The 27,737-nt window shown below is 30.6% G+C and overlaps 3 protein-coding genes and 1 pseudogene across 3 annotated transcripts; 2 read left to right on the plus strand and 2 right to left on the minus strand.

Moving 5' to 3' along the window:
• Positions 1–4,563: 4,563 nt before the first annotated feature.
• On the plus strand, positions 4,564–5,498 carry LOC126845405 (uncharacterized). Its single transcript, XM_050584060.1, has 4 exons — positions 4,564–4,710; positions 4,776–5,024; positions 5,270–5,321; positions 5,398–5,498. Exons 1-4 carry the CDS (start codon positions 4,564–4,566, stop codon positions 5,496–5,498), a joined length of 549 nt encoding a protein of 182 aa, XP_050440017.1.
• A 369-nt stretch (positions 5,499–5,867) lies between these two features.
• On the minus strand, positions 5,868–7,087 carry LOC126845406 (putative nuclease HARBI1; annotated as a pseudogene).
• Positions 7,088–12,890: 5,803 nt separating this feature from the next.
• LOC126845348 (uncharacterized) lies at positions 12,891–15,572 on the minus strand. The gene is made up of 5 exons (XM_050584009.1): positions 15,558–15,572; positions 15,354–15,482; positions 14,791–14,918; positions 13,790–14,077; positions 12,891–13,128 (listed from the first exon to the last, which is right to left on the minus strand). Exons 1-5 carry the CDS (start codon positions 15,570–15,572, stop codon positions 12,891–12,893), a joined length of 798 nt encoding a protein of 265 aa, XP_050439966.1.
• Positions 15,573–23,181: 7,609 nt separating this feature from the next.
• Positions 23,182–24,957, plus strand: LOC126845407 (uncharacterized). Its single transcript, XM_050584062.1, has 5 exons — positions 23,182–23,206; positions 23,486–23,703; positions 23,974–24,227; positions 24,378–24,591; positions 24,841–24,957. Exons 1-5 carry the CDS (start codon positions 23,182–23,184, stop codon positions 24,955–24,957), a joined length of 828 nt encoding a protein of 275 aa, XP_050440019.1.
• Positions 24,958–27,737: the final 2,780 nt, after the last annotated feature.

Genomic DNA, 27,737 nt, shown 5'->3' on the forward strand with positions numbered 1-27,737 from the left:
GTTTAATAAATATTAACGTAAGAAAATAATACGGTTTTAGAGGTAAATTAATAGAACTCATTTTTATATATCAAAGTAACGTTAAGTAATTTATGTAGTAGGTAGTAAATCATGTCTGAACTACTGTAGTTCTTTAAAATGACAATGAATTTAAATAATTTCAGTAAAAATATAAACAAGTCTCGATTGCTAGTTCTATAAGCCAGTTAATAAATATTGAAATTTGGTAAAAAATCGAAAACAAATTTCTACCAATGTATTTTTTTACGCTAGGTTAGAATCATGTACCTAGTATAAATCTTACCCATCATAGTTAAAATAATTTGTATCAAGTTTATTCAATATGATTTAAAAGTAAGTAATATTATTAATTCTTACCTGCTTAAAATATTTAAAAAGGATTTTATTTTATTTTTAATTGGTTACAGTTATAGTTCTTGTACATAAAATATGTCTATAAATTATCATTGGTTTTTGTGTTGTTACTAATCAAAGTGGCATGACTATAATCATTGACATGACTAATGGCAAGAGTATAATTTTTCAATGGCTTAGTTTACACCGCACACATAGGTGACGTTACCGGATCATTATTAGATGAGGTAAAACGGTGTAAATGTATTAGGTCATGTACTTACTATTATAATTGATCAGGTCAGGTCATATTTTTCGCTTACCTCACCAATAAATGAACGTTGAAAATAATAGAGCTTCTGGTGTAAACAATATTAGATAGTAGGCCGTTATCACGAATTTAAATTTATGATAAGATTTAAAACTTAAAAGTAATAATTTATGTTTTTACATTCAAATACGTTTATAATAGTTTATAGTGTTAGAGTATTGTTAATATTATTTCAAGTTATAACGGTTATTAATTTATTATAATGTCTAGTATTTCAAAAAGTTCTCCAAAGAAAAGGACTAAAAGAGAAATTATGATATATTGGCTGATGATGGATTACAAAATCCCTAATTTATCAGATAATATTTTATAATGTATTTTCTTTTGTAATTTAAATTTGGTTCAATATAAGTGTGTGACACATACATTTTTTTAACTCTTAACTCAATGCGTTTGATTTTTGTTGAATAGGGCACACACTTTTCTTTTTAGTCAACAATTAAAGATGTTTAACATTATTTAAAATTGTAGTTAAATTTCGGTTGTTTTCTATGTAATTGACATTTTTTTTAAAAAAAAGGGTTATAATTGATTGGTAAATTATTCTTGTAGTAAAATTATTTTTTACTTTATGTTCCTTTTTTACTATTTTAAGAAAAGCATGTTTTTTAAAAAAAACTGTTATTACATTATTTTATTTTTTACTTTTTAGTCCTATTAAAGGTACTTAATTGTACCTAACTATATTATAAGCTGAACTTTCAGATGCGATAAATCACTGGTACAATAATAATCAAAACCCGCCGTGGTGGAATAAAGTATTTTTAATAGTTACGAAATTTCCCTGATCCCGTTCGCCGGCTATATTTTTCTGCTTTTTTGGTTCTATTTTTATTGTTGTGATCCGTGTAAATGTATTAAGTGAGTTAACCAGCGTTAACTCTTTTATATCTCTTTTCAGCACATAGACAGTTAAGTGTTCAGTCTTTATAAGCTTCTCAGAATCATCGCCTTTTTGTCGGTCTATTAAAACATTGTAATCCCAAAGAAATGGTATTGTAAAAATATAAATATAGCATATGTGCCTGGCCCTAGTTTATGTTATACTTTTTAAATTTTATATTGGTGTGAATAAAAAAATTATTCTTAATAAACTTATTCAAAATACTTGTTGTTTTGTTCTAGAACTCGGGGTAAACATTTTTCTGGGCCTGATAAAGATAACGAAGATCTAGATGAATTAGGTTGTACTGTGCTAGAGATTTCACTGGAAGAATTAGAAGCCAAACGTTCAACTGTTTTAAATAGTTTAAAACTTAATCTTCAAGAAATATGTGAGCTAGAAAGAAACACCATAGACCAGGTTTGAAAAATCAGTGTTACTAAAATAAAATATAACCGAAGCTTATAACTGCATCAATGTAATCCTCAGGGTAAATGTGATACTTGGTATACTGAACGGAAACATCGGCTAACTGCTTCCAACTTCGGCAAGGTAGTAAACTCAGAAAAAGTACTCTTCGGACTAACACTGTCAAGTATATATTATACGCAGAAGATTTAACATCGAGGACTCCAGCAATGATGTAATAATATTACTACTTCATATTTTTGATATAAGTGTATGCACTATGCAATATTACAATGCATTTGTTATTTGTATAATTGTATGTATATTAAAATTAATTATTATTCCATTTTGTTTTATTTGCCAATAGGTACAATATGAATTAATGGTTAAGGAAGCATTTGAAACTTTACACGTTAAAGTTTTACCGGCTGGTTTATTTGTTGACAAACAATATCTTTTTTTAGCTGGTTCTCTTGACGGATTGGTGGGAGATAATGAAATCGTTGAAATTAAGTGCCCACATAGTAGCAAATATATGACACCTCATGAAGGGGTTGTGGCTAAAAAAATCAAATTTCTGTCTCTCAATAATAATGGTGATTTACAGTTGAACAAAAATTATCATTATTTCTACCAGGTTCAAGGTCAATTACGAGTGGCTAATAAACTCGTGTTATTTCATAGTTTGGACTTCAAAAGGTAAATTATTATAATCAAATATTTATCTCGTATTGTATACATAAACATTAAAATTAAATAAGTTTTTGAGTACTGACAGAATAGTACAGGCTACAAATTATTTATTTCAAAGTTACTAGTTGAATATACCTATATTTGTTTGTTTTTAAGATATGTTTGTAGAAATAATATTGAGTGACGACAACTTCTGGAGGGATAAGATGGAAACCCAATCGGTGGAATTTTATAATCTTCATTTATCAGAAGAAATTGTAAACCCTAAAATTTTAAAATGATTGACAATTTTGTGTGTACATATTTTTTTAAAATAAATATATTACTATTGGTATTATGTATTATTATAGAATATTGTAATTTAGGTAACAATATACGGCAGACGGTTTTTATAACTGATAAACGTTTATACATCAGTTGATAAACGCAATACGGCATACAAAACCGGTTTTGTTCCGTGACACAAACGTACACCGCACGCTTGAATAACATTTTTACGCAAGCGCACGCACAAGTCAGTCAACGAGATCGATCAAAATTAAGTAGCGCTATTTAAATAAACAAAAATGCTTTTACAGGAAAAACTCTCACGTCCTGTAGAATACCTAGTAGGATTATAATAATTTTTTTTTTTTTTTATTTGAAAGCGGAAAACTTTTTGCAGTTTTCATTTAACATCAAATAGGGCTAAAAAAATAACAAAAATTTGCATAATTCAAATGTATATTATGGCTTCTTTAAAAAAAAAAAAAACCCAAAAAGAGTGAAATACTGCGTGTATATTACGATGGGAAGAATATTCTCAAATTTTTTCGGATTTATTTTCGATTATTTTGGTCATGGTTGTAAAAATTAGTTTTATAAAAAACTAATATATATTTACTAATTATAGTTTTTTTCCTCAATACTTCTATTTTATCAATTTTTTATAGTGTCATTGGCCATAAAATTGTTTTCATTTAAAATCAGTTTCTTATGTAAAAACTAAAATTATCTCAGCTTTCTGAATAATACTGATATTTTTTTGGTGAACACAGTCATTAAAATTGAGTTTATTATTTAAAAAAATATTTTTTTCGTGTTGCCCTAAATTGAACTTTTTTCAATTTTTTTTTTCAAAAAGCTGAAAAATGTTTACATAACATGTAGAAATTTCAAATTGGGTTTTCCATAAAAACGCTTAAAACACAAAAAAAAGAGGTAAAAATGTATTAAAAAGACGAAAAAAACATGAAAGAGAACAGGAGATGACATAAAACTACATGTAGTTTTTGATGCGTCTGCTAAGGCTCCACAAGGCTGTTCTCTCAATGATTGTTTGATACCAGGAGGCCTAGTACTGACGATTCGGTAAAATACCGAATTTCTAGTTACCGAACTCGGTAATCGTTTCCGAATTTCAGTAGTACTGACTTTTATTCTTACCGACTCGGTAACAGAACCGAATAACCCACATTTCCCGAAAAGCACCCACATTTTACCGAAAAGTCCCAAATTACATAGATAAATAATTATCGGCTATTATAGACCGTCTTTTTTCTTATCAGCAACGATGACCATCGATGGCGTATTCGATGCATCAAACATGGCGTGGCATCTTCTATGGCTGACGATGGCATCTATCGTCAGCTGTGGTAATATGTTGTTATAAGTTAATCGTTTATCTATTCATTTTGATAAACTTATTTTATTTTGTTATAATTATTATTATAATTTCATTCGTTTTTATAAATTCTCGCAAGCGACAAAATTATCATAGTTGTAAATATGAGTGTAAGTACCATTTGAAACGTCATGTCGTGTATTTAATACATATTTAAAAATCATGTTTTTTACTCGTTTAAGACCATAAAGTAAAAAAGAGTTTCGGAAGAACAAAAAAACATACTCTTATATGGAGAGTAATACAAAACTCGTAACAGGAAAATTTACTAGAGATTTTTCTAACGCAGATTCTTGCAAAAAATGGGAAGAGCTCAAAAATATATTAAATGCAGTGGGTTCTGGTCCAAATGACCGCGGAGTTAAGGAGTGGAAAAAAGTAAGTGATTTCAAATTATTATTAGTTGTTTGGTATACTGTAGGTGTTTATTTGTTCTAAATTAGACTTGGCTCGAGTTGAAAGCCTATGCTAAAGAGAAAAAGGCTTCCACTCAAAGATACAACAAGGGCACTGGAGGTGGACCAAAAGGCAAATCGTTAACGGAAATGGAAGAACGGATTATTTCTTTAATTGGTGATGTTGTATGTACTGGTATACCTGGTATACGAGAAATGGGCGGTGAATGTTCTTCAGTCACCATTGCAGAAGAAGAACAACAAATAAATGAAACCACTGTAGACGATTTACAAGAAGTAATTTAATTTTAACTAACTTAATATTTAATATATATTCTTACATTGGTTTTTTTTACTATTTTAAATACAGAAAACAATGGATTAAAATGAACTCATACAGTCTGCCGAGATTGTTATTGATGAATCTGAATTAAATTTATAAGTACTAACTCTGTTCTAAATAAAGAAGGTAAAATAAAAACATAAACTTGTACAATTACAATTTTATACATATAAATATATACATTTTAGTTGTTGAAAAGGGGACCAACACAAAAACAAAGAACAAGCGCAAAAATGAAGTCGACGATAATGGTAAGCCATAGGCCATATCTAATGTGCCAATTACAGTTTATTTGCGATAGTGCTTAAAATATTTATAACATTTTAGGTGTAAATGAGTTGATAATTGCTGAGAAAAGGAAAGCGGCTGCTTTAGAAAGAATAGCAATATCATTCGAGAAATTAGCCAATTATTTTACTTCAAAATAAAAAATGTTTTTTATTATCATAATTGTAATACAAATGTATATGAAAAGTAATATTTAAATGTAATAATCATGAATTGTGTAGATATTTAGGTACTAATAATCAAATTAAGTAGTATTGTTTTGTATAAAGTAAAAATTATTTTAAAATTAAATATGTTATTATATAGTATTATAAAAATACAATCATACAATTAGTATTTAGTAGTAAAAAATAAGATTAAAATGTATTAATCATGAATTGCTTAAATACTTGGGTACCTACTAATAATCAAATTTAGGTATTCTTTTGTATTAAAGAAAATCAATCTTAAAATTAAATATATTATAATATATAATTAGTGGTAAAAAGTAAGAAATGACTAACTTCACTCTAAAATTCATTAGGGTCACTCAAACCTTGTATAATTGTATCTCTTTGGAGTCTTCCATCTCGCAATACGTTTCTAGGTAATAATTCTAGATTAGCTAATTCAGGAAAATTGTCAAAACCGTTTTCAAGATTCTCATCTTCTTCAACATCAGGTAATTGTGCCACCTTACACATATTGCGAAGGACGCAACATGAAATAATAATTTTCGCTGCTGTTGTTGGGTGATAATGTAAAGTTCTGTGTTGAAGTAAACACCGAAATCTCGACTTGAGTTGTCCATTCACGCGTTCTATTATACTTCTCGCACGTTTATGCAAACGATTGTAACTCTCTTGTTTAGAGTTTGGTAGGACATCGTTTTCCGCGAGAGGTGTCATTAACCATGGTTCTAAAGGGTATCCACTATCACCCAATAATTTTATAGATGTGTTCCCATTATTATATAATTGTTCCAAAGTCTTCCTCAACTTACAGTGTCGCCAAATAAATGAGTCGTGAGTGCACCCCGGATATTGTGCGTTAACATGTATTATTTGGCCATCTGCAATCACATACTAATTGTGTGTTAATTGAGTGAAACCCTTTTCTGTTTACAAGTTGTTCTTCACGACAACTTTGAGGGTTAGGAACTTGGTTTAATTGGTCGGGTCATATAACAGCAACATGGGTACAGTCAATACAACCAACAATGCCAGGTAAATGATGTTTTTGATGAAATTGTATTCTGGATTTATTTAAGTCGTGGTTGTTTGGAAATGCTATCCAAATAGGGGCCAAATGTTCCACGATTGCATTAATCACAGAATGTAAACAATTACTGACCGATTTTTGGCAAACATTGATATTAACATCATTGCCAACGGATTGTTGGTAAGATCCTTGAGCAAAAAATCTCAGTGCTACTAATACCTATTTAAGAATATTAAATATTGATATTGATAATATATGATATAGTAACCTACCTAATTAAACAAAATATGTAGTATATGAAATTGACTTACTCTAGTCTCTGTCGTTAACGCAGACTTCCTTCTTGTTTCTGGAAGATACAACGTTAGCTTACAAATAAGGTCTTTGGCTAAGAGTTTGCTTAGCCAAAAGTTTTTACAAACTCTTGCTCCGTCATTTCTTCTAAACTACTGGGCCGTACTAAAACCATTTGTATATTCCTTGGTGGAGGTCGGCGTTGAATTATTCCAACTACTAAAAGATTTGCCATGTTTATAATGCGCAATTGTTTTTACTTAGCTCACAACACAATTTACAGACAGAAAAAAATGTATTTAACAATACTGATAAAACTTTGATAACAGTTTCCCGAATAGCTTCCTGACACCTTTCCCGCTTCCCGACACCTAATTGTTTGTCGGTTAAATAACTTATACTTTACCGAATTCGGTAAGAGGAACCGAACTATTTTTTCGGTAATTTAAGACAGATTTTAAGGAGTTCACTAAACGTGGAGTGCTATCAGTAATCGCAAGAATTTTCGACCCGCTATGGGTTAGGTCAAATTTAGGCACTTTTTGAGATTTAGCGTACCTATATCTCAAAAAGTGGAGCTGATAGGAAAAATCTAATGACATATTTGAAATCAGCACTTAAAATAATATCAAAACCAGCAAGAAAACCTTACGCACCAAAATGTGTGTTGGCCAGTGTAATGTAACTAATCATGATAACAACCATATAATTACACTTTAATAATAAAGTCATACTTTTTCATTGTGTTTAATGACAAAAATGTATTAGTTATAAAAGCTATAACTAATATTGTTGTCTTTTAATTTGCGAACTATAATAATTATAATTATACAGAAGTATTATAATATAAATATGTCATTTAAAACACAACGTTGTTTTTCATTTTGCAATTCAAAGTCATATGAATACGCAAAATCTATTTTAACCATTCATAGATTCCCAAAATATGTTGACTTGTAAGTTTTTATACTGATATTATTAAGCAAGTACAATTTAATCTCATTGATTAAATGTTGTTATTATTATATTAGATACCTTTAAACTTTATATTTAGTTCTGCCCTATCCACTAGTTTTTAGTAGTAATCTTGATGATGTTACTTTCAGGCTCAACAATTCCCTCTCCATCCTATCTCGCAAATGGTTTTTTCTTTCTTTTTAGCTGCCTCAGAAAAAAGTAAATTTATTCTCTTTACTAGAAAACGCATTCCCCTTGATTTGCCTCCAGTTCTTTTCGAGGGACATATCATACCTCCCTCCGTTTCGATTTCCTATTTGGGAATCAAATTGGACACCAAGTTAAGATGGGTCCACATTTTCAATATTTAAATTCTTTTGTTTCACGCTGGTCCAATTTTCTCCGTTGTATTTGTGGTACTTTTTGGGGTTCACACCCCTCTTCCCTTCTTGTTTTGAATGCTGTGATCTGAACCTAAGTTGACTATGGGTCTTTCCTATACTCTTCCGCAACGTTTTGTCACCGCAAAAAACTTAACTCTGCTCTTTTATCCTGTGTCTGTAGCATTATTGGCGCTCTTCCTTCTACTCCACTTTCGAGTCTCGAAGTAGAATGTTTAAGCCCACCTATTGAAATTAGGAGCCGCTGGGAAATTTTTCCTCATGTCTTTGTCCTCTCCTACATCATCCATTTTTCATTTATTCCATTCGATTCATTCTAATTCATGGCGATATGTCGTTAAAACTCCTCCCATCCTTGCTTTCATAAGTCATTCTCTCTCTTCCATAGTCTCTCATATACTTTAATCATACACCCGGTTACCCATATATGATTGTCCTTAGAGTGCTTTAATTTTCTCTCCAACTGTTCATATTGTCCCAAATTTTCTAGGTTTCTCTCGTTCTAATTTGACATGTCTTCTACCCCAAGTAACTAACAACCTCTTCTTGTATTACATCTCCTTATCCTTCACAGGCTCGTGTCTGATTTTTACTGATGGTTCGTCTTCAGCTTCCGCTTCGGGTTGCGCTTATTATATTCCTGACCTAAGCATATCCTTTTATACTAAACTCCACCCTCTGTCTTCTTCTTTTACCACTAAATGTTCCGCCATTTCCCATGCTCTTCTCTTTATTTACTCCTTCGATTATGATAATTTCCTGATATGCTCAGATTCCCAAGCTTGTCTTCTTGCTCTCTTCCAATCCCTTCAGCTCTACATTGTCTCCCATTATTCTTAATACAAAATCTCTTCTGTTTCGCATCTCGTCCTCTGGCAAAACCGTTCAATTATTTTTGGTTCCAGGGCACTGTGGGATAATTGGTAATGAGACTGCCGATTCCCTAGTCACTTCCACCGCTTCCTTCATATTGCCTCAAAGCATAACCACTCCTTTTTCTGACTTTCTTCCAGGTTTAAATGAAACTATATTACAAGCTTGGCAGGACAAATGGTTCTCCCCACCTCCTAACTTTTCCACTTGGCATCGCTCAATCTGCCCTATCATCCCTCGCAGGCATTGGTTTCATGGCCTCAATCTCTCACGTAAAGAAATTTCTTCCTTTTTCCGTTTAAGATTTGGACACAACCTTCTTCCCGCTTTCTCTTTTCTCACTCTTTGATCCCTCTTCTCATTGTACCTTGCATGATCTACCAGCCATTTGTGATTTTTCTCATCTTCTTTTTCATTATCCCACTCTCTCTCCTCATAGAGATATCCTTTTTAACCTCCTATCTTCTTTGGGTATTAATGACCCTAACTCCTATAATATTCTTAACTCCCGCTCTGTTCCTATCATCCAATCCATCCTAATTTTATGTTATATTTCTATGTAATTATGTATAAAGTTTGTTTTTTCTGTTTTCATTTTAATCTGTATTATTAATGTTATTCTTATAATCGCTGAGCTATAATATTTTAAATAAAAGCTATAAAAAAAAAACTATATTTATATAAATTACTCTCAGATTCTGACATCGATGACCATGAAATCAGCTTGCCGTTACCATCATGTTCTACAGCAACAGCTACAGCTACATCAACATTTACAGCAAAGCAGACTTCGGGTAAAAAATACTATCTAAACAAATATAATTCTAACTGGGAAATGAATTATAAATAGCTGTCAAAAAGTCATATAGAAATATATTTTTTTCGATGTAACTCATGTAAATCAGATTCAAAAGAAGGCATGTCTGCCATAAAAAACAAGAAAATTCAAGTAAGCATACAGCTATAAAAATAACTTAAAAGTTACATCTGTGTTCAATATGAAAGGTTTTCAAAAACCACAAAAAAATAAAATAAAATTTACTCAAATACCATTAACTTTTTTTTATAGCAGACCATACTATTTCGATTAATACCGTAGACCATTTAGTAGCATTATTTAAAACAATGAAGTTAGTACCAGAAGATTTAAATAAAATCACTTGTGATCGTACTAAATGTACAGTAATTATAAACAAATTAAATGAGTTTTCGAATAGTAAGATCTATTTTTGTCTCTACTACAATTAATTAAAGGTGGAACGGCACAAAATATATAAAACATCATATTGCATTTTTTTAATGGATATAATGTAAATTTTAAAACCAATATGATAGGTTTTGCTGCAGACATCAGTAATGCCATGCATGGAGCAAACAATTCAGTACAAGCTCTATTAAGAAAAAATATACCAAATATATTTAACATTCCCTTGCACTGTGTGCAAAATATGCCTGTCACAAATTTCACGACGATATTGAAATAAACAGAATTAAAAAAATTTTACACCATGGGCTCAATATATGGAGGAAATGCATACAGCTGAAAACGTAGCTGTTATTTTGGAAATTACCATATCGGAATGGAATTTATTTGGAAAAATACACGCAGTTGTACATGACAATGCTGCAAATGTTATAACTTCAATTGGTCTAGTTGACAATGTAAACAACAGCATACGTTGTGCTGCAAATACAATTTAGATTTGTGTAAAAAATGCTTTTAAATCAGTTACTATATATATATTCTTAGGTATCGAAAAAGGCAAATGCTAGCTAGCAATAGTTAGCCATTTTCACCATTCTAATCTTCCAGCTTCTGAATAAAAAAACAACAGCTTAGGTTGAAAGAAATAAAATTAATTCAAAGTTGTCCAACAAGATGGAATTCGTCTTACTTTGTGTGTGTAAGACTCTTAGAAAATCAAGGTGCTATTATCGCAGTTTTAGTAGTTAGAGATGTCATTTCTTCATCAATAGCTCTAAAACTTGAGATTAATGAAAGAGAGTGGACACAAATTGAAATAATGGTTAAAATGCTAAAACCTTTACAAGTGTTAACCACGGTTTTATGTGAAGAAAATGTCACAATTTCTATTTTGCGACAAATTATTTATAGATTAATAAAGAAGCACATGATAGTACAACCCGATTATGATGAAAACGCATTGAAAATATTACAGAGAATATGCAAAACAAGTTTAAAATGGTAGAATGGTTAGAAGTATACACGAACAAGTCCACGTAGGACAAATCTCTTGTATTTTAGATCCGAGACATAAAAATTTAGACACAGAGACGGAGGAAATTAAAGATATTATAAGAAAACACGTGCATCAGTTATCTATTAGTTAAAAAACGGTTGAAAATAATGGAATTGTGAGTGAAAAAGTGAGCGCTATGGATTTTTTATTAAAGGCTAAAATAGATAATTACAACTAACAGAATTCGAAATGGATCTTCGTGAACCACAATTAAACCATAACGTCTCCACCCTTTGAGTGGGTGGAAAAACAATGAATTTAAGTTCCCTAATTTAGCTTGATTAACAAAAAAATTATTTGTGTGCGCTATCGACATTGGGGTCAGTTCAGAACGGTGTTTTTCGACGGCAGGAAGTATCGTAACTTCCAAGAAAAGTAGCCTTTGGCCAGACAACATAAATATGTTGACTTTTTAAAAAAGAAATAACAATATACTACTTTCCAAATTTAACTTACTTAATCAAAAATAAAACAATCTAGTCGAGTCATATTGATCAGGCGAACTGCGGTAGGTTAGGTTAGATCACATCAGAGAGCCTACTGGAGAGGTTATCCCAGTATTCGTCTTTACTGTTCACCCAACAGATTGTCGCATGGATGTCCAGATTCATAAGTAGGTTAAAAGGACAATCTACAGGGCCCATTAACGAAGGCAGAGCTTAAAAAGGCGTTACTCACATAAGCTCATAAGCTTTTTGATGGCATTATTGATCATTGTCCTGAAATTTTAAGTCGTTTTTGCTTCCATGTTCCTACTCGAAGTAATCGGTCTAAAAATATATTTTATCTAAGCATTTATAAAATATGCATTATTAGCAGTTTACCCAGCATGTAAGCCGTTATAAGTAGGGGAGACAACAGACACACGGGACAAATCCAGTTAGTTGACATACTAACTACCATCTTCGGACCGTGACCTAATTATTCTAAAGCCATTACTTATTATTTTATATTTCTGTTAACTTTACCCGTACTCGTTCATTAACTCCGCCATTACCTGGACTAACTACAGAGAGAGCTTTAAGTTCCAGGTAGAGGTGTAATATATAATATGTACATAGCTTTACTTAATTAATAAACCTGTTTTCGTTTCGTTGCACAATTGTTATTTAGAGGTACGATCGCTTGTTATATAGCAATTATACAAAGGAGACTTTGAGGAGATATTTAAGTGTAGATACGGCTTAGCCATCCGTCCTGTCTTCGGGTCCACTAATTTGTGGCTAGCCTAGCCAGCTAGCCAAACAGACACGTTACAATTCTAACCAATCACGAGCTATTTACATTACAAAATTCATTAAATTACTATTGTCTTTTTAGGAAAATTTTATAGCACCTTGTTTATTCCACCTTACAATGGTAGTAACAATAATTAAATAACAATTATTATAATATTACAAAACAGTTATTATAATATGTTTTATACAGAACCCGTGAATACTTATACATTTTTCGTTTTATTTAAATCCACTATAAATACATTGAAATTGCATTTATTTTATAACACATAAAAATACTTATCATGCAGCAGATATTGAAGCTTATGTCAGAAAAATGAGACCTCGTCGTACTCGTTGAAACCGGTATGGTAACCACCAAAACGTACCATAAATTTATTAAACACTTCATAGTGTATGCGACTTTTGTTTTTCCGAACAAAAAAATGATGGTTGGTACCATGCGATGCTGTACAATCTACATTAGGCGAATGTAGGTTTATTGTTCCGACTGTAGCAGAAGCCCGTATTTCAAACCCACAACCGTCTTCCATTGTTTTAACAACTCTAAAAAAAAACCATTGAATTGTTGAAATCAGATATAATAACCATCAATATTTTTTAAGCTTATATAACAGAACAATGTATTGAGCATTTGTGTATGCAATTTAAAGTTATATAATATATCTATGCACTAGGGGTTGTCAAAAAATATACATATACAAAAGTAAAAAAGCCAGCTAATGAAGGCAGAGCACATTGAGAACAGGTAAGTAACAATTCTATAAATAAAAAAAAGAATTAGTTTTCCTCTAAACAAAAGTCAGACTAGACCTCTTATTTTCAGATTTTAAATCATAGAAGGATTACTAACTTTTTAATTTGAATAAAATACGAATGCTGACGATTTGGAAATTTTTTAGTAATGTAAAAAAAATATTTTCAGAAGTATCCTATTAGTTAGTAAAACTTTTTTCTTATCAATCACTGCTTAAATCTCAATTCAAATTTTTTAATTGTTTTTATTATTAATGTTTGTATTACTAATAAAAAAATTAAATATATAAAGTTTACTTTATATAGTTTAAAAATCGCAACAAATTATTAAAACGTGACTTTTCTCGTTTAGTTATTATTTCAGATTTCTAAAGTCTTGTGACCCCGACCCCACTTAGCAGGCTTTTTTCTTGAGCTAATTAACAATCGTAAAAAGACTCCAAACTCTCACCTCACGAATCCATGAGCATTTTCTTGTATGATAGAGAAATTATGCAACTTCCACTCGTTACCAGTTTCGGTTGGTGCCCATATAATGTCGTCTAGTAGCTCATTGCACACGCCCACATACTTAGAACCGTGACGACAGTTTTTATAGAGTACATCTCTTGTAACGTCTCGCTCTATACGCATAAAATTTTCCGAAAAATTAGTGCGTATTCCTGCCTCATCGACCAAGTACACAAGAGGACTTCTGAAGGCTTTGAAATGGATGCCAGTCGGTGTTATTTTTGCTAGCCTTTAAATAAAAATAGTTGTGCGATATGACGAACATGGTCAATAACTTGAATTACATAGTAACTTAAATTTTCAATTACAACAATAGACAATATTATATTCTTCCCATCCGTGAAAATCCAAAATTACTGCAATAAAATTATGGGAATTTCAACGATTTTCGTGATAAACCAAACTTTTAGCATTATTATTTTTAGTAGTAACAAATTCAAAATCGAATTTTAATGTTGGGACAAATTGAATAATATTAACTATATTATTTTGTTATATCTTCGTTTAGGATTATTCAGATTATAAACGTATTAATGATTCTAATGTTTTTTTATATTCTTTTGTTGCAATCACAAAAAAAAAAACTTTAAAAACTCTTTCTGTTTATCTCTGTTGGCAAATACATAAAAAGATTCTAAAGGTTGATGGTGTTTGAATATTTAAATCGATTGAAGGCTTTGAAACGTAAAATTATTTGATAACCGAACATTGATTATATAATAAATTACAGAAAATTACCATATTGATAGCTTTTTCATCGTGAAAACTAAATGTAATTAGAAATTGTTGAAACGATTTAACATTTTTTTATTTTAGTGTGAAAACTCAACGTAGTACACTTAAGTTTCTAAATAAGATTGCGTTTTTCTCAAATACAAAAATATCTATAGTACCTATAATTTATTAAATATATTATTTTTAACTACGTAGATAAGTAGGTACTTGTGGTTTCCTGAACGGCTGTCGTTTGCTTGCACATTGACGGTGTCATCTTTTTTGTACATAAACCCTACGGGATGCATTACGGCTGCAATGTTACCTGAAGCATTCACAGCAGCTACAGCATTTGCCTGTGGAAATTAAATTATTAGAATGACTTAATTACGGACGATGCGTTTGAGACAATCGTCAGTAGAAAAAATCGAATGAAACTCTTCTACAAAAAACAAAATATATAATTTATCTTATCAATTTGACATTTAAGTGTCTATAAAAAGTTTAAAGATTCGTTAAACGCCAACCAGGAGATTCATTTGTAAATCATTACCATTGGCCCCAAACAGCCAACTATATTAAAAATGTAATTATTACTGAACTAACGTTAAATTCTAATTATAGCAGATGCGCGTGGTAGTGTTTATCATATGTTTTAACTATAATACGAATTTTAATAAAATACTGAAATAAATAGTACACCGTTTAGTATGTAATATGTACACAGGTACTTAGTGAAGATATACTGACTACACTCACTAATATGTCTAGAAATTGACCATTGTATTTACCTGACGATTAACCAATCGAACTGACCCATCAAGGGTTTGATCCACTGATATACCATTTTCGAATTGGAATGATACTGTACCATGTTCGGTAGTTTTTACAATGTCGCCGCAGTTGCTATTTTTTAATTTCTATAACGAATTTGATAATATTATAGCAACTATACAGCGTTACAAACATTACAAATGGTATGTAGATAATATTACCAATGTGGTCGTCATTCCATCAGAGTTTTGAATAAAAATCGCAAATTTATTTGATGTCTAGTCGGCTAACTATCTCGAAATATAACTCAAAAAGCGCGTATACAAAGGTATACATAAAAAAAATCGTATTAAACAATTGTTGTTCCCGTCAATTTTAATAGATAATATCGTATAGCGACCAAAATAGGCCAGGTATTTTTTATAATCTTAAATTATTTTATCGTTTTTTAAGTAATAAGTACTGTAACAAATTCCTACATACTTTTACGAAAATCTGAAAAATTTATACTTCCGGCGCCTTAATAAAATAATATCAAGTCGCTAAAAAAAATTGTAAATGTTATTACTTTTGTATTAAAGAATAAGCACACTGATACCGTATAGTGACTAGTGAGTTTTAGGGAACTGCTAGATCATGTAACAAGATAAATTATGGTATTAGGAGGGAATTAATTCGGTTGTCGACCACACGAAAGAATAATCCTCATTAAATAAATGGATCAATGTAGTTACTCACAAAGTAACAGATAATACGATAGTCATTATTGGATTTGTTTGTTCAAGTAAGAGTAGACAATCTATGGATTTTATATTAGTGTACTTAACCTCCTATCGGTACACTAAAGTATTATATTTTAATGAAACTATTAGTGTAAAACCAAATACCCGTATTTTTAATGTTAGCATGCCAAACCTTTTTATTGGTGCCCTAAAGTTTTATATGAACTTATTAGAGTCGGTATCTACCACACAAATCGTAATTTTAGCATACTATTTATTGTTATAATTATTTTTCTTGTGAATTATAATATTACTAGTCAAATCTTTTTCTTTATCTTCGCCTTACATTCCCAACTACATGGAGAACTCAATTTTTTCATGGCCCAGATTCACAAATAATGAATAATCACAAATTGATTCATTTAGCGGATAACGTAGAATATGCTAAAATAGATTTTGCATCGATATCTGCTTTTCCGTTTGAAAACTATTTGGGAAAAATAAAGCGTATGATAGGAGGAAGGTATAAAATCAGGTCCAGAATCAGCCAGAATGAATAGTGTATAAAAAAAAAAATTGTCTTATCAGATATTTACAATAAAGCAAAGGTTAAAAAAGTAATCCTGAATGGTGTAAACCTAAACCGTGCAAGTCCTAATAATGTAGTAAGTTTAAAGTCAGGCGACATCTTTTACATAAATACAATTTAAAAAAAAACTAAAAAATAATTGTAATCCTTTTGATTATCCATGCAAGTGGCATAATGAAATTAGATACGCGTAAAGAAAAAAATATTCCTTTAAAAACAGCATACAGAAAAATGATACTTTTTAAAAATGGAAGCCAATGTTATATGCGGCTACATTTCTTCAGGAATATTAAATTTATGACTTATAGTCATAAAATATAATTCAAAATATATTTTATAATTTTACATAAAAACAAAAAATAATAATAAAAAACAGTTTTCTATAATTCAAATAAAAATTTAATTTTACTTAAGTTAATATATGGTAATAACAAACTGAAATTTTTGTTTAACCTTTCAAAATTGAAATGTTGCTTCAAAAGTTGCTATAATTCGTTCTTAGCTCTAACTGAGTGTAAGCTAAAAACCATTCCTCGGTCCTGAACCCTCTCAATGCAAGAAGAGTCAGTTGCCGTAAAAGGGTCCCAAAGAATGGAAGAATATTCTAAAAGAGGCCGTACGAGAGAGGCTTTTAGAGAACTAGAGAGCTTAAATTCTTTTGACGTGCGTATGACAAAGCCAAGCATCTTTAACGCACGACAACAAACTGCCTCTATATGGTAATGAAAATCGAGATTTGGACAAAAAAGAATACTGAAGTCTTTCTTCCTAGTAACAATATTAATGCTTGACCCATTTATCAAGTATGCGTAGCTAATAATATTTCTATTCACGGCAAAAGACACGGATTGGCATTTTTCTACATTAAAGCTTAGTCCCATATAATTGAACCACAAAACAAAAACATCAAGCTCGTTCTGGAGGGTAACACAATCAGTTACTGACTCAATTATCCTGTAGATTTTCAAATTGTCAGCAAACATAAGGAACATAGAATCTGGGATAACCAATTTTAGACCATTAAACAATAGAGAACACAACAACGGGGATAAGTGTCCCCCTTGAGGAACACCTGAAGGTACACAGACTGTTTCAGATTTACATCCTAAGACTTTAACACATTGGACCCTACCAGATAAATAAGATTTGAACCAAGATAGAATGGGCTCACCAAATCCAGCTTTACTCGTATATAGAACTTCAATTAGTACTTTATGGTCTACTCGATCAAACGCTTTGGAGAAATCCGTAAAAATAACATCCACCTGTGTTCGTTTTTCAATGGCCTCCAATATAAAATAATGAAATACTATTAGATTTGTAGTAGCAGAACGGCTAGGCCTAAAACCATATTGTTCATCAACTAAGATTGATAGGCTAGCTGGCTAGGCTAGCCACAAATTAGTGGACCCGAAGACAGAACGGATGGCTAAGCCGTATCTACACTTAAATATCTCCAAAGTCTCCTTTGTATATTTGCTGTATAACAAGTGTGCAACGAAACGAAAACAGGTTTATTAATTAAGTAAAGCTATGTACATATTATATATTACACCTCTACCTGGAACCGAAAGCTTTCTCTGTAGTTGTCTAGGTAATGGCGGAGTTGATGAACGAGTACGGGTAAAGTTAAAAGAAATATAAAATAGTAAGGTAACGTGAAATAATAAGTAATGGCTTTAGAATAATTAGGTCACGGTCCGAAGATGGTAGTTAGTATGTCAACTAACTGGATTTGTCCCGTGTGTCTGTTGTCTCCCCTACCTATAACGGCTTACATGCTAGGTAAACTGCTAATGATGCATATTTTATAAATGTTTAGATAAAATATATTTTTAGACCGATTACTTCGAGTAGGAACATGGAAGGAAAAACGACTTAAAATTTAAGGACAATTAATAATGCCATCAAAAAGCGTATATGAAAAATCTAAATCTAAACGCAAACGACGTTGTTTCATTGTTTCAAGGTTGAGAAGAGACAAAAGTAGAGAGTAACAACAATGAGGTTCCCTGTGTATTGAACATTTAAATAAAAGGAAGCGCAAGAATTTTTTCTAATTTGCATTTAAGACCTAATTAGTATGGAGACCATATTACTGATCCATATTCACAAATAGACCGTATCAAAGAGCAATATAAGGATTTTAAGGCATGTTTATCAGTAAAGTCGGCACAATTTCGATTAATAAAGCCTAATATTTTAATTGACCTGTTAATAATGTTATTAATGTGACAGTCAAATTTAAGTTTAGAGTCAAAAAGAATACCAAGGTCTTTATGAGGTCCCAAAATCCGATGTAGTATTTCACCATTGATATAATAAATAAAATTTGAAACCACTCGAGCCCTGGAAAAAGTCATTAACTGGCATTTATTATTATTAAGAGAAAAATTATTGATAGTACACCATTTATAAAAATTATTGAGATCAGACTGAAATAAATCAGCATCAACTTTACAATTTACTTTTTAATAAAAGTAATTGAAGAACAAAATGGTGATGAGCGTACTTTCTTTAAGCTGTATTTAAATTTTAGACTTACGTGTAAAAATTTAAAATTGACTGCCAATGATATGGCTATATAATAACTTATTTTAAGTACTACTCAATCATACTACAAAATATTATTTTTAGGTGATGTCAGTGATTCGTCTGAATCTATAAAAACAAATAAAACAATGATATCGCTTTTCATCTTCTTTTTCATCCTCCAATACTCCATTTGAGGTCCATAACAAAACAAGAACACCTTCAAAAGAAATCAAACTACATCGCTTAATTTGAAACGTAGAAAAGTATGTGATGTGAAAAAAAAAAGGAAATGGTAAGTTTTATTTAAATTAACTGAAATAAATAATTTAATGATGTACCTAACTTTTTACTGTAGTTAAATTATTTAACATTATAATTATTTTTAATATTAAGATAATATCAGCCGCGGTAATTAAGGAGCATCGACTTCAATCCCAATCAAAAGTAAGTATTTGAACTTTTTATCGTTAATTATTTACAAAACGAATGAAAGGGCATGTAGCCATGAGGAAATCAATCATCGAATAATAGCAGGGAATAAGTGCTATTTATCCCTGGTACCACTCTTCAAGTCAAAACTACTACCAAGGGGAACACAAATTAGGCTATACAAAGCTCTGGTAAGGCCTATTGTATTATATGCGTGTGGAGCGTGGAAATCAACGAAGGCAGACGAGAAGAAACTAATGACATTTGAGAGGAAAATATTAAGGAAGATCTTCAGCCCTAAATAGAATACTGAAAACAACGAATACGAGCGAAGGACGAATGCAGAACTTAGAGAGTCGTTTAACGAAATCGATATAGTAGGGGTTCTAAAAAGTCGAAGAATTAGCTGGGCAGGACATGTGTGGAGAGCGAAGGATAGAATAGTAAACAAGGTCACAATGTGGGTGCCAGATCGAACAAGGCCAAGACAGCGGTGGAGCGACCGAGTCAGAGATCTGAAGATCCTAGGAATCAGAAATGGAGAAAGATTAGCGTTGGGGAATCAAAGCAATTTCTTCTATGATTTTTGTCTTAAACTAGAGAAGTGTTGTTGGGCGAGTGCTGTACTACACTTTGCTTTTAAGATGGCCCCACAAGAAAAAATCAAACACGAGATGTTACAGAGTCTTGCAAAACCTCCACACACTATTCGAGGAATGCATACAGAGGAACGGACACCATCTTACTGACATTATTTTCCAAACTTGAGATTTTATTGTTTTGAACCTTGAATGGCATATTATGTACTCTATGTTTTCCAAAATAAATATTAAAAATAATTTTTTTAAACGTTTGTGAGTTATTTCAAATTTTCTTGTTTCCCTGGCCCACCCTGTAGTATTAGATATTTTATATTATGAGAGATGTCAAAGACAAAACTATAGTTTTTCCTGATAAAATAACTAACATTGTAACTAACTTGTGAAACGTCTGAAGACACAACGTGAAAAGTATTTTATCGACGAACTAGCTAAAGACAATAACAAGATCATTTTAACACTTGTCCCACTGCGAGCTAAATCAAAATGAACTAACTTGGCAAGAACCATGAAGAAATAAAGAAGAAATAAACAACGCGACGTACAAATTTTTGGACATAAACAATTTATTGATAGCGTAAACCTTGTGGACACATGTATAAGCCACACGAAAAAAGAAGAAAACTATTTCATAGTTGACGAAGTCTTGACTGCGGAATGGGCAGGTACATTATAACAATTATTATTAAAAACACCAGAAATATATGCCACGTAAGTATATTAAACATTAGTTTTTAGTCAATCTAATACCCTTCAAAAAAGTAAATCATTAAAGATTCATAATTCACATTAAAATGTATTATAATTATTGTTACCAAATTGTATTTTTTTGTACCAGTATTTAGGGAGGTTTACGAGATGATTAAGTAGAATAAAGGGAAACAAGTGGTGGAGAGCGGTTTTTCTCTGTTTATAATACCCATAATCAACAGGTATTTGAAAATATTTTCATTATATTGTATACAATTGACAGTACTTGTTTGAAATCATTTTCTCGTATTACACAATTCCCTGTATTATTATAATTATCAAATAGTTAATACTGTGGAATTTTTGTCTCGTAGGTTTGAGATATTACTTAAACTAAACAATCGTATATTTTAACAAGAGAAATGTAAAACTTATTTTCTAGTAACTTTACTTCACAGATCATCTGCTTTTGACTCTATCGCGCTTTATATAGTTTGCATTTGATAATCAGACACTTGAAACTTAGAAATTTAACACTATAAGAAATTATTTCATTTAAATTGTCTTGTTATAACTAGTTTTGTTTTCCTCCTTCAGACTTTCGTTCGCCGTCAAATTGTTTTTTATTCGTTTCCAAATTTTCGTCAAGTATAGTTCCTGAATATAATTGTTGTACGACTGTTTTTACATCATCTAATTTATAAAGATTATCTACTGAAGAGTCAGGCTTAATATCATTTTTCGTTAATATCGTTTCTTCTTCAAAAGTATTTTTACTGTTTAGGCATTGGGTATTATCAGTGATTTTATTATTTTTCGACCATTTTCGAGCATAGCACGATCCAAGCTTCGGTTTTATCTGATCATACATGCTTAATCGGTTGTAATTGGTATTAGTAATTTGGTTAATTCTAGTCATTGCTTTATTTGTGAGCTCGTTCAGTTTGTTGGTTTGGCAGTTAGCATTATTTTGATCGTCGGTCGACTTGTCTTCATAGCCACAATCATCTAACATACTTATCAAAGTCCTGCATTTTGCGACTAAATCATAAGTTCCTTCTTTTTTATTTTTATATAATTGACCATATAAGTATTTTCCCGTGATTAAAGATAAAGAAGATATTATTAGTATCAATTCCTTCAATTTATCTTGAATGGGATTGTAGATTCGGGCTTCCATAGTTTGCGAGGATACCTTAGTAGCATCGATTGCTAATTTATGACAGCAAATTAATTTCATTTGAAATAATTTCCGTAACGTGACATTATTCTTGTCTCCTTTTTCATGCAAATCCTTATTTTTAAAATCTTGTTTAAGTTCCAAAAGCAATTTATTGAGATCGTTAATGTGATTTATATTTGCTCGTTGATCGAGTGCTTTTGTTTTAATTTGTATTTGCTTAGGATTCTTTAATACTGGCGGCCTTAAAGCATTTTCCAAAATTGTAGCATATTTATTAAATGTATTGAATAGACGATTTCTAAGGCCGTGGACATTATGTAAGTCTGAAGGATCATGCAACGAATACAGCTTTTTAGAGCTAAACGTGCTGATTTTTTTTATATCGGATAGACTAGTACGTACAGCAATGTCTTTTACTTTATCATTTTCTAAAGTAAACGAACTCTTGGTTTCTTCAGCATTAATTGCTGCTACATAGCTATTCCATTGCCAGTAATTGATTGTCTTTTGGCGATCACATGGCATTTTTTTATATGTTGTATCAAATTCTTCTTGAGACACGTGTTGAAATTTAAAATCGGGCTCATTGCTCATATTTTCGAGAAACAAAATAAAAAATAACTTTTCAAATTCAAAAAAATATGCAACAACTGGTAAAATATTAAAGTTCGAACAAAACTGATTTGTTATTAATATTGATTTTGTTATGCCGATAAACTAAAATATTAAGTACCTATTATTATCAATGAATATCAGACAGTCATCAATATTACCTAGCAAACAAATATTTGCTTTGTAACTATTATCTTTGATGACATTTATTTTTATTTTTATAAGTGTTTTATTAATCGAGTTGTCGGAAACATATTATTCGTGTATCGCATTATCATATTTTTAAAAAATTGTATCTATTTAAATATGATTCACAATTAATTGAGTTGTTATGGATATTCAATAGGTACATATTTATTTTCTAACTCCAAATTATCTATCCAAAAAAAATAAATAAATAAAACCAACAAAATTTTAAACATTTTATAGTACTTCTGAAATAACAATTAATAGATATTAAACTTTTTTATATTTTTTAAAACTGAAATGTCAGAAAAACAAAGAGAAATAGGTAAAAAAATTGTAACATAGCATAGTAGCAGCATAGCGAATATAATGTTGAATATTTTCGTTATCTAACATTCGAATATATTTATCTTCTTACAACTATTAACAATTTCTTTGAAGATGAAGTTATCTAACAAATTATTACATACTTACTAACTACTTTAGGTATTTAATTTCCATTAAAAATTAATCGTTAGTACACATTGGTGAAGCAATTGAATAGTATAACGTTAAAAAAACACGTATAAGAAAATACAATGTATACATGTTTGTTGTATAATAGAAACCGAAAATGAATTACTGAAATCAAAATATTCGATAATGCAACACGAGTGGCAATGTCAACAACACCTTATCGGTCAACTTATTGCTCAGACAGAGGAAATCCGCTCACAAATACAACGACAGGCTGAGTTTTGTACATTGATTGGATCCACCATTGGTGACTTCTTGTGGAAGGCCACACATAAGCCCGACGTGATTCAAATGATTTTAGAACAGGTAAATAATGTTTTAATAATTTTAAACACTGTGAGAATCCATTTTATTCATCTTGAAAAATATTGATCGGTGAAAAGTACTTTAGCATAATTTTAGTTATATGACTCAGTGGTTAGGTTATGAACATAATAATTAGTTATGAAGACTACCCTATTATATTAAATGTGTATTACCCATGTATTCTGTAGTTTGAGAAATAATTAATAAGTTTATTATGTTTTTTAACAATAATTTATATTTTTTATATGTAATTAATCATTTTTACTGCAGGACAAATGTGCAAGGATGTCCCAGATGATAGAGCACGTTTTAAGATCGTTCTATGAAACTTATCGAGTGATTCCGACTGCAGATACGGATGAAGTGCGATTCGTGCTTAGCGTCATTGGATTGGTGGCCAATTTGTCGACAACGGACGCGGGCAGAAAGATGTTTTCGAACTCTGAGAACGGTAATAAAGTGGTGAAACTTATCGTATGTATCTTGTGTCGTTTAAAGTCGCCATCCGGGAACCGTTTGAAAAAGTAAGAAAGCCATGCACAATTAAACGTTTTTCGTAGTACTATCAGAGCCGGTTTGTCCGCTTATTTTATATTTGGTAATGTGGATTTAACGGCAATAAAAGGTATACGATAATCGTCATAATAAAGTTACCTGCGTTGTCTTATTTGTAGAGTCTCGTATGCAGCGTTATACAATATAAGCATTCATCCAACTGCTTCATCTTTGATGGAAAATATCAATCTGATTCGCACTTTAAATGAAGAAATCAAAATTACAGCTGATAAAGAAGATGTTCCTGATTTGCGATTGTTCGCCCTTAAACTACTCTCATCCCTTACTCACAATGTTTGCACCAGATCAATGTACAATTTACTAGAAAAAAACGTAAGAATCTTATGTTAAACATTTATTTTTAATTCACGTTTTATCGATTACCAAGTAGTTAATAAAGCATATATATAAACATCATTGTAAAATAATTCGCGTTTGACTAATTCTTTAATTTTTAGAATGTGGTTGTATTATTGTTATCTTCTTTATTTTTAGGAAGTTTATTCAAATGATAACATACAACAAATATATTATAATTGATGAAAAATTATATACTTAATACACAGTACATTTTGTTTTCAGATAACTGAATCGGACATATTATGTCTAACAGCAGCAGTGGACTCAGAAACAGAAAAGACAGCTCGACAATTATTAGAAAATTTAAGGAAAGTTAAAGCACAATACGAAAAAAAATAAATAATACGTAAAATCTAATAAAATTTATATTTCATATCAATATATTAAATAAAAGCAGAAGAAATTAAAGACAACATTTCATGTTTTATATCAAATGTTTGCGATGGATGGTAATACTTGTTTTAATATATAATTATTTACAGTATACAGTTTATAGCATTGTTTTTTTCAAAACAAAAGTGCCGATAACCAAATTTAGTGATATGGGTCAACGTGAGGAAAACGGAGTTTGACAAAATTAAGGTTGAAGGCTCTACTGTTGAACAAGAGCATGACCAAAGTATTTCCCATTAAAAATTCCGAATTTTTTAAAATAAATTGTCATTTTTCCTAAGGTTAAAAATTCGGCAGTTAAAGCTTGAAAATAAACATATATTTGGATAATTTCTACAAGTGCATAGGGGAAGTAGTACTTTTTTAAAGTAATTTAATATAATGTATGGAATATCAAAAAAAAAAAACAGTTTAGTAGTACATACAACTCACATTATTTTTTTTCATCCATTTATTTTATAGTATCTTCTAATAAGAACTGCATCTTAGAATTTGGTAATTTTGAAGATTATCAACATCGACTACTATAGTCGGGAAAATGTTTAGTGTTTAGTTTTGGTATAATAAACGGCGTTGTGGATCCTCCCTCCTGGTTTCGATGGACGCATGTAAGAAAAAAAACCATCGACTACTATATTATTTTCTACAATTTAAAACATACAATTCGTTTGGTACAATCTCGTATCGTTCACGTGCGTTACATTTGAGAACGGTATAAATTAATCTGGAAATGCATATATTGATCCAATTATTACATTACTGTGAACAGACAGTATTGTATATAGACCAAACGGCCACTATCATTCATACACCAGGGCTGTGAATTTAATACAATCGATGCATTTATAATTTTTAATTATATAAATGTATGATTATATGAATTGGTTGTGTTAAAATTTTAACCTAACCTAGCTTATAATTTTGATGGAAATGTTACTATTATTCTGTACCCCGAGCATGTTCTGAGTGAAAACAAATAATTTTAGTCGAGTATTTAACCCTTCAATAGATAATTTTTTTTACGTAAAAACGATAAAAAAATGTTTACTAGCCATTTAATTATCACAATATTGAATTTTTATATAAATAATTCAGTATAATTTTTAAGTATTACTGCATATTTTATCAATATTCATATTAGTTATTCTGATTCTCGGTATAATTCTTATGATAACTTATATCAGCCATATAAAATCAGAGGATCACTAAATCCCCTTTAATAAAATTCAGAAACTATTTGATATTTTAAAGGCACGATATGAAAATGAAAAATGGGAACCACAATACATGAAGTTTTATAGTTATAACAATTTTAAAGTTTACTTTAATTTTACCAATACTTTTGTCTAAGAGCTCAAGTAATTATGTTAGATTTATACATGTTCACGGCGAATGGCTTAATACTAAGTTTACGTTACCTATAAAAGAAAATCAGAAGACTATAAAAAGTTGCGATGATAGTGGTGATACATCTAAAAGTGGTAGTATTAAAAAAATAACTGATACATTTTCTTCATCTGAAATTATACATGCTACATAAAAAACACTATTTGTCCGGTAAAAAAAAGTATGTTTATTTGGATATTTAAAAAATTAATAAAACATTATTATACTACAAAAAAAAATCCAAATTTGTATTTATTTACTACACAAACATATAAATTACAAACAAATGAAATCATTAAATATGAAATTTACATAATATGTTACAAGAATAAATAATGTAGGTAAGAAAAATTCCTCCCTAACTCCCGAAATAAGGGATAAATTTTAAAATGTATATCAAATTTAGATTCAGCGTTCCTAAAATTATATAAATTTATATGCAACGTACAAAATTCAAACTGGCTAAAGGATGTGCCATGTTTTATAATTTTAGTCGTTAGGCTTTAAGTAGACTGTAACTTTTTTGGGAATAATAAATTTGTGTACTAATAACTGTTGCATTATGTAAACAAGGCACTGTATTGAGTCAGTTAATTATAAAAATCTATTTAATGAACCTTCTCATCTCACATAGTATGGTCACTACCACTTTCGACAGAATGCTTCGGTTTCCCAATAAATCGTAATTAAAGTCCACTAAATTTCTTACTCATTAGGTAATTTCATGTACTTTTTGATTACTCAACATTATTTATGTTAGTAATATGTATTAGTTTAATACTAACATATAAATGACCTGCAATTGACCGGTTTTTATATCTTTAGAATTGACGGGGTTGTCTGTTTATCATTTTGAAACGCCGTTTACTGTAAAATCATTTTAATATTTCCAAGACAACAAAACCATAACAACTAGTTATTATGTCGATAATTTTTTTTTTACTGCATTACAAACAAATTTCTTATATATTATGTCGATTTTCACTATTTGTTTTGTATAGCTAACGAGTAGTAGAATTCGCAATTTCGGCAAGTGTACATTTATATCCAATCGGTAGGTTAGTTAAGAGTTGGAGTAAAAATTTACACTAAGCAATCCACAAAATTGACAATCATGTCTGAACACTCGAAACTTTTGGGAAACGACTCAGAGCAGACCAGCTCGGCTTGGACGACTGGTGACGATGACGACGACGACGGAGTGCACACCGGCGCCGTCCGGCCTACAGGCGAATCAAATTATCTTATTACGACCCAGAGCAAGCACAATGACTTAGAGAAGACGTTGGCCATGCTGGACACGTCGTTCACCAAAGTCGTGGACCGAATACAGCAGTCGT

This window comes from Adelges cooleyi, unplaced genomic scaffold (assembly GCF_023614345.1).
Source record: "Adelges cooleyi isolate 19-005CV unplaced genomic scaffold, UGA_ACOO_1.1 ACOO_flye_CR_arks_rails_tigmint_CR_PRNA_784, whole genome shotgun sequence".
Lineage (NCBI taxonomy): Eukaryota > Metazoa > Arthropoda > Insecta > Hemiptera > Adelgidae > Adelges > Adelges cooleyi.

Bases quoted from the DNA above. Each gene is read 5' to 3' on its own strand.
- LOC126845405 (XM_050584060.1), top strand. From the start codon at position 4,564: ATGGAGAGTAATACAAAACTCGTAACAGGAAAATTTACTAGAGATTTT. The intron at 4,711-4,775 runs GTAAGTGATTTC...GTTCTAAATTAG, and splicing joins GAGTTAAGGAGTGGAAAAAA to ACTTGGCTCGAGTTGAAAGC. The intron at 5,322-5,397 runs GTAAGCCATAGG...ATAACATTTTAG, and splicing joins AAATGAAGTCGACGATAATG to GTGTAAATGAGTTGATAATT.
- LOC126845348 (XM_050584009.1), bottom strand. The intron at 14,078-14,790 runs GTACCTACTTAT...TTTTATTTAAAG, and splicing joins AGCCGTTCAGGAAACCACAA to GCTAGCAAAAATAACACCGA. The intron at 13,129-13,789 runs GTGAGAGTTTGG...GTTTTTTTTTAG, and splicing joins AATGCTCATGGATTCGTGAG to AGTTGTTAAAACAATGGAAG.
- LOC126845407 (XM_050584062.1), top strand. From the start codon at position 23,182: ATGTCAGAAAAACAAAGAGAAATAG. The intron at 23,207-23,485 runs GTAAAAAAATTG...GTTGTATAATAG, and splicing joins AGAAAAACAAAGAGAAATAG to AAACCGAAAATGAATTACTG. The intron at 23,704-23,973 runs GTAAATAATGTT...TTTTTACTGCAG, and splicing joins TTCAAATGATTTTAGAACAG to GACAAATGTGCAAGGATGTC.